Source organism: Lygodium microphyllum, chromosome 26, assembly GCF_053477565.2.
Source record: "Lygodium microphyllum isolate KBCC chromosome 26, Lygodium_microphyllum_v1.1.10, whole genome shotgun sequence".
Classification (NCBI taxonomy): domain Eukaryota; kingdom Viridiplantae; phylum Streptophyta; class Polypodiopsida; order Schizaeales; family Lygodiaceae; genus Lygodium; species Lygodium microphyllum.
In genome coordinates this window covers 37,855,675-37,870,488 of record NC_141160.1, presented here as the reverse complement: position 1 = coordinate 37,870,488, position 14,814 = coordinate 37,855,675, and the positions used below count along the sequence as shown (strand labels likewise).

The 14,814-nt window shown below is 41.4% G+C and overlaps 1 protein-coding gene across 3 annotated transcripts in view; it reads left to right on the top strand.

Annotated features, from left to right (window-relative positions):
* The first annotated feature begins 4,175 nt into the window (after positions 1–4,175).
* The window catches only part of FAAH (fatty acid amide hydrolase), a 249,441-nt gene continuing 238,802 nt past the window's right edge, over positions 4,176–14,814 (top strand). Inside the window, exons 1-2 of one of the 3 annotated variants that reach the window (XM_087667691.1) lie at positions 4,384–4,571; positions 4,718–4,793. In XM_087667691.1, coding sequence (XP_087523817.1) covers positions 4,784–4,793 — 10 coding nt within the window. In that variant the 5' untranslated portion in view covers positions 4,384–4,571; positions 4,718–4,783. The other 2 variants (XM_087667692.1, XM_087667693.1) reach the window with 2 other exon arrangements.

Genomic DNA, 14,814 nt, shown 5'->3' with positions numbered 1-14,814 from the left:
AATGTTAAATTCAAACCACCTCCTTCTTGTTTTTGAGAGAGAGAGAGAGAGAGAGAGAGAGAGAGAGAGAGAGAGAGAGAGAGAGAGAGAGAGAGAGAGAGAGAGAGAGAGAGAGAGAGAGAGAGAGAGAGAGAGAGAGAGAGAGAGAGAGAGAGATTGGGCATAATTAGACTCAAATATTGAATTAAGAGATGGAAGACAAGAGGGAAGGAAAGGAGGATGGACATCAAGAGAGGAAAGAGTAGGGGACAATGCAATTAGTTGAAGATTGGTCAAATTGATGTATACTTAGTATATTAATAATAAAAATTTTACATATTTTGTTTGATTTAGAGAGTTTTAGGTGGCTTTATTGAGTATTAGTAGATATTATATGATTTTTATTTGATTGGTAAATCTTATTTGTGATTAGTATCAATAAGTGATTAATTGTAAATTGGTGATCATAATAGGTTGGTAATTTAATTGGCAATTTTGGTGGTAGATTAGTAATGGTGATTGATCAATAGCATCATATTAGTAAGCTAGTTAGTATGTTAGATATAAGAGTAGATTAGTAGGTTAGTTAGCTAGTTAGTAGATTAATACATAAGTAAGTATACTAATAGGTTAGTAAATGGGTTAGAGTCTAGTAGATTACTAGGCTAAAAAATTAGTTAATAGATTAATACATTAATATTAATTTAATAATCGACTTACGTGACTAGCTAGCTAGTTAGTTAATTAGTATGCTAGCTTCAAATAAGTGACTTGCCTTGACTAGCTAGTTATTAGTATGCTTATTTGGTCCTAGAGGTAGGGGAATGCCAAGGATATTATCAATAGAAGCCAAAAGACATGAGGATAGCAAGTTACATAGCTAGGTCATTGCATCAAAGCTTTCAAGGTTTAAGTTATCACTATCATACAACTACCTAGCTTTTAGTGTCAGAGCTTAGAAGGTTTACCCCATTTTCCTGTCTTAGCTTAGAAAAATCAAATGAATAGGTTTACCTATTGCTAGCCTGAGCCTATATGGAAAGTCCTATAACCATAGTAGATTTTTAATCCAAATTTGGCAAACTCTGAGCAAAGTCACAACCTAGTAGGATTCATTCACTAGATAAACTTTTAGTTATGATTTGGTAGACTCTCTTATAAAATGTTAAAGCGTATGGACTCAACAACAAGAACATGTAAATGGGGTGATTGGACTTTCAAGGCTACACTTGGACATATAATGGGGATCCTCCAAGCCTCTTACTAGAATAAGAATTACATATGATGACATCCATTCACCAGATCAACTTTTAGTTATGATTTGGTAGACTCTCTTATAAAATGTCAAAGCATATGGACTCAGCAACAAGAACATGTAAATGGGGTGAATGGACTTTCAAGGCTACACTTGGACATATAATGGGGATCCTCCAAGCCTCTTACTAGAATAAGAATTACATCTGATGACATACACAAATATATGAATTAACTGTGATTACCTATAGAAGCTATGGTGGAAAGGAATCACTTCAAGGGGATTGGCCCATCAAGTATTTCCAATTTGCCTTCACATTACAAACCAAAACAAAGGTACATGATGATGATAATAAATGCATCCAATTATGAATTTTAATTTCCATTGATTCTTCGAGGTGAACATGCCACCCCAATTTACTTAGACAAAGGGTTTCAAAGCCTAAGAAGTAAGTTATCACCCACACATTTATTCAATGAGAAATAAAAACCATTTTGGGATTGGAGATAATAATTAGCCCCCTTTAGACTTTGTTTTGTTATTTGAAGGGATGAAGCTTTGGGTTACTAATTTACTCAAGTGATTTTTCTTGAGAGTGTTTTGATCGTAGGGTGGCCAATCATATCTTAGTCTTGTAATCATCAATATATTATGATGTATTGATGGGATCAATGAATAATGCCTATGTTTAGGTGTAGCTTGGGGGTCCATTGGCCCCATTTATGTATTCTCATTATGTCAAGAGTCCCCATTCAATCTTAAGCAAATGGTTTGTCAACTTCATCAAAGACACACTTGACAATGGGTTTAAGGTTAGGTAACTATGGATATTCCAAGGATGAAGAATGGATCTCCAATGATGAACTTGAACATCTAGTGGTTTCCTTAAGATTTGTCATTAGGCTTTGAGCTAATTGACAGTATGTATACTAAGGTATGAATTAACTATGATTAAATACCAAATCCATGATTGTTTGCTCTCTCAAAGACAAGGCAAGAGATGGTTGACAATAGTAGTAATTGCACCCCATCATGAATCTTGTTTCCCATTAGTTCAAGGTGAGTATGTGGGCATCCAAGAAGTATATATTTACTTAGAATGTTCAACAAGAAACAAGGGTTGTGATGAGGATGCAAATGATCCTTAGTCTCCTTTTGACTTTGGTTCATCGTTGAGGCAAGGCTCTAGAATGTGCTAGGTAGTTAATTCATATCGTAGTGTTGTAATCGTTAGCTTATTCATGTTGTAGTGAAAGGCTTGATGAGTACCACCACATGATCAAGTATTGCCTTGGGGGTTCATTACCTCTATTTGAACTTTGTATGCAAGTGTAATGAGAAGTAATTGCCATTTTAACCTTCTCACTCAAAAAATTAAATGTCTATCAAAATCAACATGCATTCTCACAAGTGCAAATCCATTCTATTCCCTTACTAGGTTTGTGAATGAGTATTGAAACTTCGAAACCTATGTAGTAGGATGGCCTTGCACATTTGATGGCTTAGGGAGGACATCATTCCTATATTTGTACATTTTGAAGATAATTTTGATGCTTTTCCTTGCCATACATTTTAGGACACTAATGTAGTTCATAGAATCACCCATGAACAACTCATGATATACTTTGTAATTGTGTTTTTGTACCTTCTAACCATTTTTCATTTCTCTTCTTAGGGACATTAATACTAGAATTTTGCTATCACAAGTATTATTCAAGTAGTGCAAGCACAGTAAGTAGTAGAGCTTGCAAATATTTATCTATAGTTATTATTAGTCTCTTTATTTATTTCTATTGAACTAGATTTGTGTTATTTTCTTTTGTTAGCTTGCCCATAAGGGCATGCTATTGTACTAGTTAGGAGGAACTTGCTTGCTCTTTAGGGAAATTACCCTTGTTATAACTAGAACTTTGTAGGTTTTGTGATTTCCTTTTCTTAGTTTAAGGATTGATATTTTTGCTTATAAATCATCAAAAATATTGTAAGAGGAAAAGAAAAACTAGCACAAGAGAATGCTCTCATGCATGATGTGCACTCTTGTTTAGACAAAATATTTAAGCAATCACATTTACACCTATATATTATCACACGAAATTTTCGCCCCTTCATTTTTATAAGACTGCATAGGATAGTCATGCCAATTTAAGGGCATTTGAAAAAAGTGATAAGCTTTGGAAACAATCTTTTCTAGGCCTTTTTGAAAATTGGAAATACATACTTTTCTTCACCCCATTATGCTACTTATTCTAGTATAATTCATTCTTTCATCACCATCTTAGGACAAGCTCTAAGAGATGTACTAAAAGAAGATACAAAATGTGCGAGAACAATAGTAATGTGATTCCAGATTAAGACATAGCTTCTAGCCAATTGTCTTTGGCCATACTAGTGATTATGTGAGAATTTTGATTTCTAATTGGTCTTAGCATGCCTCTATGTTGGGGCTATTAGATATGCTCAATGCCCCACCCTCGTAAGGTGCCACCAATGATGCATGATGCTCAAAGTTATACAGCTCCTATTATGAGAAGAAGCCATGTGTGAGACTGGACATTGATTGGGTTCTAACTTATATGTCAAGTGAGGTCTACATGACCATACGACAAAAAGGTGATCTTTGTGGGTTTAGTCGTTACATTAGATAAAGTAGTTAATTTGGTAAGAACTTATATGTCTAAGTTATACAGCTCCTATTATACGAGAAGAAGCCATGTGTGAGACTGGACATTGATTGGGATCTAACTTATATGTCAAATGAAGTCTATATGACCATGAGGCAAAAAGGTAACCTTTGTGGGTTCTAACTTACATGACAACTCAACTTGGGTCATGTAGGCGAGGGACTTGTACATCAAAGTCTAGCTTCGCAACCTTTTCCTTCATGAGCTAGACGCCTTGATCATGACATGACGCCTTGACCATGACTCATGAGTTAAGTGGGTCGCCAATTTTGCGAGTTGGGTGACTTTAAATGCTGAAGCCCAGCAATCCCTCAGCGGGTCCCGAGTGCCTATTCAACTGTCTCAGAGAGATAGACACATATTTTTATCGATATTTCTGCGTCTTTTCTACCTCCAGTGCTCCCCTGTTCCGAAGCTCATTCCTTAGATTCTATCGCCCACAACTTTCTACACGCAGGTAGTCGCTCAATTCAGTCATTGTCTTCTAGAATTTTCCCTGTGAAATTCACCAAGCATTCAGTCATTGTCTTCTAGTATTGGAAATGTTTGTCTGCTCATACCTTAAAGCTCGCGCATCTGTTTTGCCGAGTCATTTTACCCTCCTCCTGTAGAAGTAATCTGCTCTTCATCCGAGCCAACTAAGTTCTATCCTTGAGGTAATGCTTTTGAATATCGTCAAATCCATCAGAAAATCCTGTTCTTCTAGCTGTTTTAGAAAACTGTACTCTTCCATGAAGAATTGTAGGAGACATTCATCAATTGGATCAACAGGATTTTGACTGTTTAATGATAAATTGTGTAGGAACAAAGACATGGCTGTTTTAAAGCGTCATTAGATCAAATCTATCTGGGGTTGACAAAGCAATCAATGCATACCAGTAATAATACAAACGCTTCATTCACTTATTGCGATCTCGCCCATGCATAGTTTGATCAATTGATTGTGCTAATATGTGATGTGAAGGTGACATAATGTTGCTGAGCATGAATCTGGTGAGAATAAGAGAGCATCCACAAGTTCCAGACAAAGAATGCACGGACAGCTGCGGCAGGAGACTTGAATGCCTAGAGGAGTTGGAAGGATGAAAAAAAGAGCTGTGTTTGAGGGCAGCAGCGTGTAGGGTTGTCTGGGCAGCAACAGCAGCATTCCACCTCTATAAGGATCATGTCTAGGTCATGGCACTAGGATAGTTGCTGAAGCCTGTGAAGGATGGCAAGGAAATTAATGATGAGAGTTGGAAATGCAGGATGAACAGTGGCCTATCCCTTGGTCCATAGAACTGTTTGAGACAATGTCTTGCTAAGCCTTCTTGAGTTTTGGCAGTCAAATGTCCTTTTTAGGGCTATAGAGAGCCAAATAAACTGGCTAGTAATTGAGGAATTTATTAGCCATAACGTTGAAAGTTGCTGCTACTGTGCCTATGGCCTGTACCGAGGTTCTAATGTAGGATTGTATGGATGGAACCCGGGCCAGAAAGCATAATCCACAACAGCATGTACTTCTCAAAAATGATTGGTCAAGAACAATGATGGCTAATACATTACTACCATGTCATGGTTACTTGGAGTTTTCATATGTTACATGTGTACAAGTTTTTGATGGTTGTAGGCACTAGTCTAAGCATACCTCACTGGGATGTGGAGTTATGTACTAGTAGGTGTTGGGTTTGTGCCTTTCCTGTTGGTGTTTTTAAACGTGTTCTTAGCAACATGTCTCACCATAGTGACTTGAAACCAGCATCCCTTCTTGACAAGGGTGGTAGATGACCTGAATTAACTCAATTTACAGCAATCGTAAAATACACAAAACTGAAAAAACAAACATTACCAGTTAACCTTGGACAGCCAATGCCCAACTGCTCCCAACAATTGGTGCCTGCAATATTTCTTTAATTTCTATTAATGAAAGTAAACTGAGATATGGGCTGATCTCCTTCAATCTTCAATACAATGGGCTGTCAGAAATGACCAGCACCTCTTGGAAGCAATTCATCCCTTGATTGTCCAACAATCTAGGCACAATCAGGTCTTGAATGTCTTGCATGTGGTCCATAGAAAATGGGGGGTGGGCTCACCCCTTCGATTAATCACAAATCCTTTGCCTCTAGCTGCTACATTGAGTATGGCATGTTCCATAATTGGGCATGGATTGGAGAAAGCCCTAAGTGTTGTTGCAAATTAGAGTTTCACTAGCAATTCTTCAATTGCCCTTCAGCCAATGCTGGAAATGGCTGAGAATTGTTGAGTTATTAGTCGACGAGAGAGGAAGTTGAGGAGAGAGAAGTTTCTGATTTTGTTGTGAGAAAGTGCTCAAATATGCTGCTCTCGTAGAAATGGCCGATTCGCGGCAGCATCAATAGGAGCTCCACATGCGGTCTCCTACCCCTGTGGGCTCCAAATTTGTTGTCGGCTGCTTGCAGACAGCCTACTAGGGCTATCGCCTATCTCCTATGGCCTCTTGATCAGTTGGTGGCAGGTTTTTGGCAGTCTCCAATGGCTAGGGTGATCACCAATGTGTGGAAAATGCAAAGCTCCTCTCTCTCTTCCTCTCCTAGCCTCCACAATGGCTGGAACCACCCTCAAAGAGTCTCAACAGCCCTCATTCAGCCTTGCATGGGAAAGTTTGCCCCTTGGCAAGCTTGTAAATTTAATTTTCAGCTTTAGTTAATTAATTTTCAGAATTTCTTTTTCGAAAATTAATTAATTATTCCATCCTTTCCCAAGAATTGGCTGGTTCCATCCTTGCCCCTAGGTGGCGTTAGTGTGGGGACTCCATAACTAGTTTGAGCGAGGTGTCTTCTCCAAATAGAGTGGGGTATCTAGCGCAGACTATGCTATAGGCTCTGCATCTATAGATGTGCTCCTCGCTCTCTACCTCCTCTTGGCATAATTTGTAGATCTGCTCACCTCTTGGGATGTGGCTGCTCTCCCAATCTCGATCTTGAGCTAGTGAGAGGATACCCTAAGCTAGCCAATGGCTACCCGCTTCTCATGTGGCATGCATACATCTAGGTATCTTGTTTTCTCAATGAAGCCATCCATGAAGTGGTTTGTGCAGCAGTAAGATATCTTTAGGGGGAGGGGCTACTTGGGTGATAGCCATGTATGTTGTATGTACAATTGGTAGAGATCTTGTTGCATGAGAACGTTTCTCTCTCTGTGGGAGAGGTGTATGAAGGGGAAGTCAAGATCATAGTGAAAGGGGAGGAGATGATCCATATCGATCCCATATCCGGTAAGCCATTGCTCGACTTGTGCATACCATGAAGTCTCTTCCCTTGCTCGAGCTAGTTGCCTAGAGGCCTCGAAGGCCCTCCTAGGTAGTCTATCTGGATGCATGTCATGTACTTTGCGTATGAAGTTGATGGTTTGAAAAAGGACCCCCATCATCATGGGGGGTGCAACGAACTTGGCTCTTATAATCTCATGTGGTACTAATGGTTTGTTGTGGATCATTTGTGAGAACATAATGATATGTGGTCTCTTGATCTGTGTCCTGTATATAGATAGGCCAAGGGTCCAAATAGGTGCACCATACATCATGGATGGTGTGAGGAGTGTGTCAAATAGCCATCTCCGTGTGTGAGGCTTCTGAAAGTGTGCTTGGTGACACTGTCTCTCCATCATGGCTAATGTTGCGCATCCTTGTGCGAGTTAGTCTCTAGCTGCTTGTGCCATGGTGAATCTCCTAGCGGATGTAGTGAAAGTGACCCCTAGGTAGTCTTATGAGTCCACAACCTCCACCTATCTAGCTCCTAGGGTGAAGATTGATCTCCCTCACTAGGACTAATGTGTGGAAGATCAGGATCTTTGTTTTCCCTAGATTAGCCGTCAGTCCATGTTGTGTACAAAAGTCATGAAGGGCATGGAGGTGTTTTTGTAAAACCTTATATGATCCATAGATCAAGACAATTTCATCAGCATAAAGCATAATAGAGACCAATATACCTGCTAACTCCACCCCATTGCTACCAAAGGACATCCCTGCTTCACTCCAATGGTGCTAGAGATTGTCTAAAAGTCCTCATGGGCATCTTGCTCGACCCACAACTCTCTCATATAGTGCATAGATACCCCAAATTTGTTAGAGTGAAGCAATGTGGAAGAGAATGACAAAGATAGAGTGAACACACACACACACACACACACACACACACACACACAGAAAGCAAGTGAAACGCAGAAAATCTGCAGTGAGTGAGGAATGCTGTATAAGGATGCAGAAATATACACAAGTGCAGCGAGAATATCTGAATATGTCTCCACCTTGAAGATCTCAATCTCCATCAGCCCCGAGAGTAGTTTCCATGGTCTCCAGCCTGAAATCTATGAAAACCAACTGAGGAAGACTGCTGAAATCAGGGCCTATAAATAGCCTAGAAAAAAGCGAAAAATAATGCAGGTTGGCTGCATTGAATGTAGCCGACTGTTGTTTGACTGCTACAAATTGGCCAAGAGCTGCAACTGGCCGACTGTGCCACGTCAGCTGCCATGTGGCACTCCTCCTGCACCTGTCGCTTGCTAATGAGCTGCTCCTATTGCTCTTACGTGTCTAGGGAATGTCCAGCTCTAACACCCCCTCTCAAATCCTGGACATGGTAGAAGGCTAAGGGATTCGGAGTGCTATCGAAGTAAGGCTTGGGGAAGTGCCTTGGTAAACAAGTCTGCAAGATTGTCCTTTGCCTTGCAATAGACCAGGGAAATGGTCTCATCCAGGATCTTCTCCTAAATGAAATGGTACTTGATCTCAATATGCTTTGGTCCGAGCATGAAACACACGATTCCTAGCCAAGGTAACATTATTGGTAGTAGGACAATAGACAAGGCTGATATCACCTGCATGTAGCCTTTCTCTGACAAAGTGATAATGGATCTCAATGTGTTTCGTGCGGGCATGAAACACTAGGTTCCGTGCCACTGCAATGGCACTCTGACTGTTAGTGAACAAAGGAGTAGGCTCCGTAACAAATACATCCAAATCAGCTAGCAAACGTCTAAGCCATACGCATTCAACTGTGGTAATGAAAGCTCCCTTGTATTCAGCTTCACATGACGATGTGGCAACAGTGGATTGTTTCTTGCTAAGCCAAGAAATGCAAGAAGAGCCAAGAAAGAAACAATTGCCACTAGTGGAGTGACGTGTATCATAATCACCAGCCCAATCAGAATCACTGTAAGCATGTAATTGCAGTGGTCCCCCCTTGGCATAAAGCAACCCAAGAGATCGAGTACCCTGCAAGTAACGAAAAACACGCTTGACAGCTTGCCAATGTGACATATGTGGCTGATGCATATACCTGCTCAAAGCTGAAACTGCAAATTGTATGTCCGGCCTAGTGTTGCATAGGTAGATAAGACATCCAACTGCAGGAGCATATGTATGTATATCAAACAAATCACTGTCATCATGTAATGACAGTTTCAGTCCAGGTTCCATGGGGGTACAAACTGGCTTGCAATCCTGTAAGCCAAACTTCTCAAGAAGCTGCCCAATATACCTTGATTGTGATAGCCCCAATACCTTGAGCACCATGTATGAACTGGATGCCCAAGTAATAATGCAAAACTCCCAAGTTAGACATGTCAAAAGTTTGCTGCAAATTTTGTTTGAATGCTGAAATCTGATCAGCATGTGTTCTAGTGAGCAAAAGGTCATCAACATAAAGACATATAATCAGCATAGATCCCCCTTCTTTACATATGTAAAGGGTAGACTCAGATGAGCTGTTTAGAAACCCTTGACCAAGCAAGAAAGCATCTATTTTTGCATACCAAGCTCTAGGAGGTTGTTTCAAACCATATAGTGCCTTTTTGAGCTTGCATACCAAATGTTCTGAGCCTTCAACCGCAAAACCAATGGGCTGCTGTACATAAACTTCCTCCTGAAGTTCCCCATGTAAAAATGCACTCTTGATATCCAGCTGATGCACTGTCCAACCATAATGTGCAGCCAAAGCAATCATAGACCTGATGGTCATCATACGGGAAGTAGGAGCAAATGTCTCCTCATAGTCAATGCCCTTTTTCTGTGCGTAGCCTTTAGCTACAAGCCGTGCCTTGTATTTATCAATGGATCCATTTGCTTTCCTTTTCAGTTTGTAGACCCATTTCGTTCCAATGGCTTTCTTTCCAAATGGCAAAGACACCAAATCCCAAGTTTGATTCTTAGTAATAGAATCTAATTCAGCTTGCATTGCTGCTATCCAATATACACTGTGTTGTGCATCCTCAAAACATTCAGGCTCTTCATCATCAAAAGTACTTGCTGCCATGACAAACTCCATGGTATGTGCTGAATCATGCAAACGAGTTTGCCTTCTAGTCCGACCAGCCATGGGTGCATCCAAAGGACTATCTTGCATAGTCTGCAAATACCATCTAGGTAACTGTCTAGCTTCCTGACTGTGTGCAAGCTCTTGCTGAATTTCAGTTTCAGCATTATGCTGAATATTTCGATCAGCCAATGGCTGAATTTCTGCACTTTCCATAGGAGCAGCTGGTTGAACATTAGGTTCATTTTCTGAAGCTCCAGCTGAATCACCAAAAGTAATGGGTAGCAGTCCTTCAAAAACATCACAGGCAGCCTGATATGTGTCCAAACCAGCCAAGGATAATTCTGATTTTTCATCAAAAACAATATCCCTACTGACAAAAACCTTCTTTGTAACGCGATCATAAAGTCTGTAGCCTTTGCTCTCATTGCTATATCTCATAAAAATGCACTTAACAGCCTTGTTGTCCAACTTTTTTCTAAGTACCTGTGAAATATGGGCATAGGCAAGACACCCAAAGGTACGAAAGTGACCAACAGAAGGCTTACAACTGTTCCAAGCCTCAAAAGGTGTGATGGTCTTCAAGGCTTTGGTAGGGCATCTATTCAAAATATGGCAAGCACACATGACTGCTTCCATCCAAAAACTATGAGGCAAGCTCTTTGTCTTCAGCATACATCTGGCCATCTCCATGAGTGACCGATTCTTCCTCTCTGCTACCCCATTCTGCTGTGGAGTATAGGCAGTAGTGTACTGATGGACTATGCCTTTCTGCTTCAAAAAAGAATTCATCATAGAGGACATGTATTTCCCCCCTCGGTCCGAACGGAGAGTCTTAATTTTGCATTGAGATTGATTTTCAACAAGTGCACTGAAAGCCAAAAATGCATCATACACTTCTAACTTCTTTTTCAAACAGTAGACCCAGCAAAAATGTGTAAAGTCATCAATGAATGTCACAAAATAGTAACAACCGCCCAATGACATTGTTTGTATAGGTCCACAAACATGTGAATGCACCAACTGCAATCTGGTTGTTGCTCTGAAAGCAACATCACGGGGAAATGAGAGACGATACATTTTTCCCAAAATGCATCCCTCGCATAAGTGCTCAGGAGGTCTCTCCAAGAGAGGTAAGCCATCCAGTATCTGAGTACGCTGTAAAAGCATCAAGCTGCCAAAGTTTACATGCCCCAAACGAGCATGCCATAACTCCGCCTGTATCATAGCAGGAGTAAGAGTGGATGTCAAGTATGCCGACTGACCTACTGAAAGAGCATCCAGCTCATATAAACCATGACACAAAGATCCTGTCAAGACCAAAGTCATGCGTTTTTTATCTCTAACCATGCAACGGTCATCATCAAATGTGACCTGCAAACCATAACGTGCCAAAGAAGAAATAGAAAGCAAATTCTTCTTGATTCCAGGCACAAACAAAGCATCCTGCAGGCGGAGTATAGAGCCATCAATGGCTGTGAGCTGAATCTCCCCAATACCACGAACAGGGGATGATGCATTATTGGCACACTGTACAGATTTCCCAACGAGAGGTGCACTAACTGAAGCAAACAGATCTCTGTGAGATGTAATATGCCTAGAAGCACCACTGTCAAAGAACCAAGTGTCAGCATCCTCTGTAGAGCTAAGTGCTCTATCGGTCCAAGAGATGTCATAACTGCAAGTGTAAAAACAATAGTCCCTGTCCACAACAAAGGATGCGGACTTACTAGCAGTGGAAGGAGTAGTAGAAACAGACATTCCTGACTCCTTCTTCTCTTTGGCAATGCGCTTCGTGCACTCAGTGATATAGTGGCCTGGCTTCTTACAATAATGACATTTCCCTTTTTTAGCTTGCGTTCCCCCTTTTGTTTGATTCTGCGATGTGCTTGAAGTGCCAGAACTCTGTGGAGCATTTTTCACCTTGCTGTTTTTGCGTTTCTGTCTTGCCACAAAAGCCTGCTCAGAGACTATAGCATCCACACCACTATTTTTCCTTGTTTGCTCCTCCTCTAGAAGCAAACTAACTAGCTGAATAAAAGTGAGTGGGTGCTCGGCAATCCTCATGGTGAGGTTCAATGTAGTATGAAAAGACAAGTATAAAAGAGGTAAGGAATTCAAGGTGGTGGATATCAACTGTGCATCGAAAAGTACTCATCTACATTCATGAGCTGCTCCCTCAAGTCCTGAATCTTATTCAAGTGATCCTGCATAGAATCACCCTCATTCATCTTCAAAGTCTCTAACTCTTTCTTCAAGAAAGAGATCCGAGTCTCATTCTTTCCTGTAAACATATGCTCCAAAGTCAACCATGCATCTCGTGAAGAAGATGCTGAACGAATGTGAGGGATGATGGACCGTTGAATTGCCAAAGCAATCAGCGACAAGGCCTGTGTATCATGTGTATCCCAAGCTTTTTGAGTTGCAGTTCTTGGAGGAAGTGGCTGAGGTGGAGTGGGCTGAGGTCCCCGTTGTCCACGTGTTCCTTGAGGAGGAGGAGTAACGGGAGCTACAACTCCTTGTTGAGTTTCCTCTCCACTGACATAATCCCATAAATTCTTGGCCACTAATACATTCTTCATCATGAATGACCATAGCGAGTAATTGTTTCCGTCCAATCTGTCTTCCTTGGATACATACGTAAATACATCACCTCCCTGATTTGCCATGATGACAAATTTCCAAAGACAAATGAGCAATGTCAAAGCAGTAAGGATTGGAAATCTGCAAATTTCCAGGAATTGCAGCAAGCACACTTCTGCAATTAATGTGCAAGGGCGTACTCTGTCAAAAACTGTCTTTAATGCACGCTTCCCAAGGTGCAAACAGTGCTCAGCAATACTGTAATATCAAAATCCCCAAAATTTTTGCCTTAAATGTGTTGAAAACAGTCTTTTTGTGATTGTAACTGCAGTTCATATGCAACTGTCCTCAAAATACATAAAAAGCCCCATAATTTTTGATGAATGTGCCTAGAAATTTGCATCTAATTTGTCCCACACTTGTATCCTGTATGTTGTGCCTGCTGCGTATGAACCTCCTCTGCCAGAAATTTATTATGGAATAAAGGGATAAATTTTTTTGTTAAAAAAAATACCTGACGTGGTCAGGGCGGACGCTAAGTTGCTGGCAGACAGAGCAGTCGGGTGGGTAGCTGACGTGGACTGGGCAGACGCTGGTCAGGTCGCAGTCGACGGGGCAGTCGGGCAGGTGTTTTACGTGGACAAGGCGGATAGTCAACTCGTAGGCAGACGACGTGGTGCTGCAACGTCGACGATGCGACCTGATAGGTGGCGTTGGCCACAGGCAGACGAGCTGGAGGCAGGTGGCACCCAGGCCTGCTAGCGACTGCACAGGCAAGTGAGGGCGGACGAACCGGCTGGTGGAGCTGACGAGCAGTATGGGTGATGAGCTGCAGGTCGTGCCTGACGAGGATGAGGCGCTGCTGGGACAAGTGGCGTACACAGGTACTGATGGTGCCTTCAGCTACTGGCGAGAGCTGCAGAACTCACAGGGGGGCCACAGATAGTGGAGGCTACAGTTTGCAGACTGCAGACAGCTCTGATACCAAATGTAAAGATGGTGATAGGATTGAAATGTAGCTGAGAGTGCAGTAGACAGTGTGAGAGTAACAGAGTGAAGCACGACACCCAATTCAATAGACTGAAAGAGTGTAACATGAAAGTATAAAGTACAACCCTTAAACCTTAGGGTTGTAAGGGGTGTTCACACCCGACACACGGTAAGTGCCCATAAGTGTGTAACATAAGCACATACGAAAATAAGACTATAAGTCTGGGGGAAAAAACCTCTTCTACCGAGAGTAAAAAGTGCCCCAGTGTCCTACTGATCACCGACACTCCCATATGAGCATAGGCGTAAGTGAGGCGTGAGTCAAATACCCAATATACATTGCTATATCTATGTTTTGGAATCTATCTTCAAAGTAACTAGCATCCAAGCGTAGGGCTCCATTACAATTCCATATTGACATCCGAAGTGTCTCATAGGCCTCATACCGTCATGAAGTCCTTTTATTAGTGATGATGACTCATCCATCTCTATAAATAGCCCACTTTCCCTTGTTGTGAGCCTCCAATACCTTGGGCATGTGTTCTCTGCGATGTGCTATTTGTGTTGGGGTAAGGTCCTCATCCAAATAAATCTTCTCACCCTTGAGGGCTCTCCTCTTGGAGAGGAAGGCCTTTTTTTTCTGTGTCTCCAAAGAGAAGAATTAGAGCCTCGGACTCAGAGTCCTCTTTCCCCACTCTCCAAGCACTGAAGATAGGTACGTCAGAAGTCCCAATTTTATCAGCAAGTGTCTTAGCATCTTCCTGTGGGCTGCTCTTCTCCTCCCATCCTACTACGTGTACATGTAAAACCCTAGCTCGTCTCCTAGCCTCTTCTTAGCATTCATTACTTCAGTTTTGTTCATTGATGTTCCCTTATTCTTTTTTACTACCTCAATCCATGGGCTGGCTTCTTCTATTTGCTTCTATGTTGTCTTTGCCACTTCTGCCCATGAGTGAACCTCCCTTTCACATGCCTTCAAAGCCTCTTTCTCTTTTTGTAATTCTTCTTGCACGTTCATTTCTTTTTTCTTAAATGTATTCAGTTCTTCCCTCAA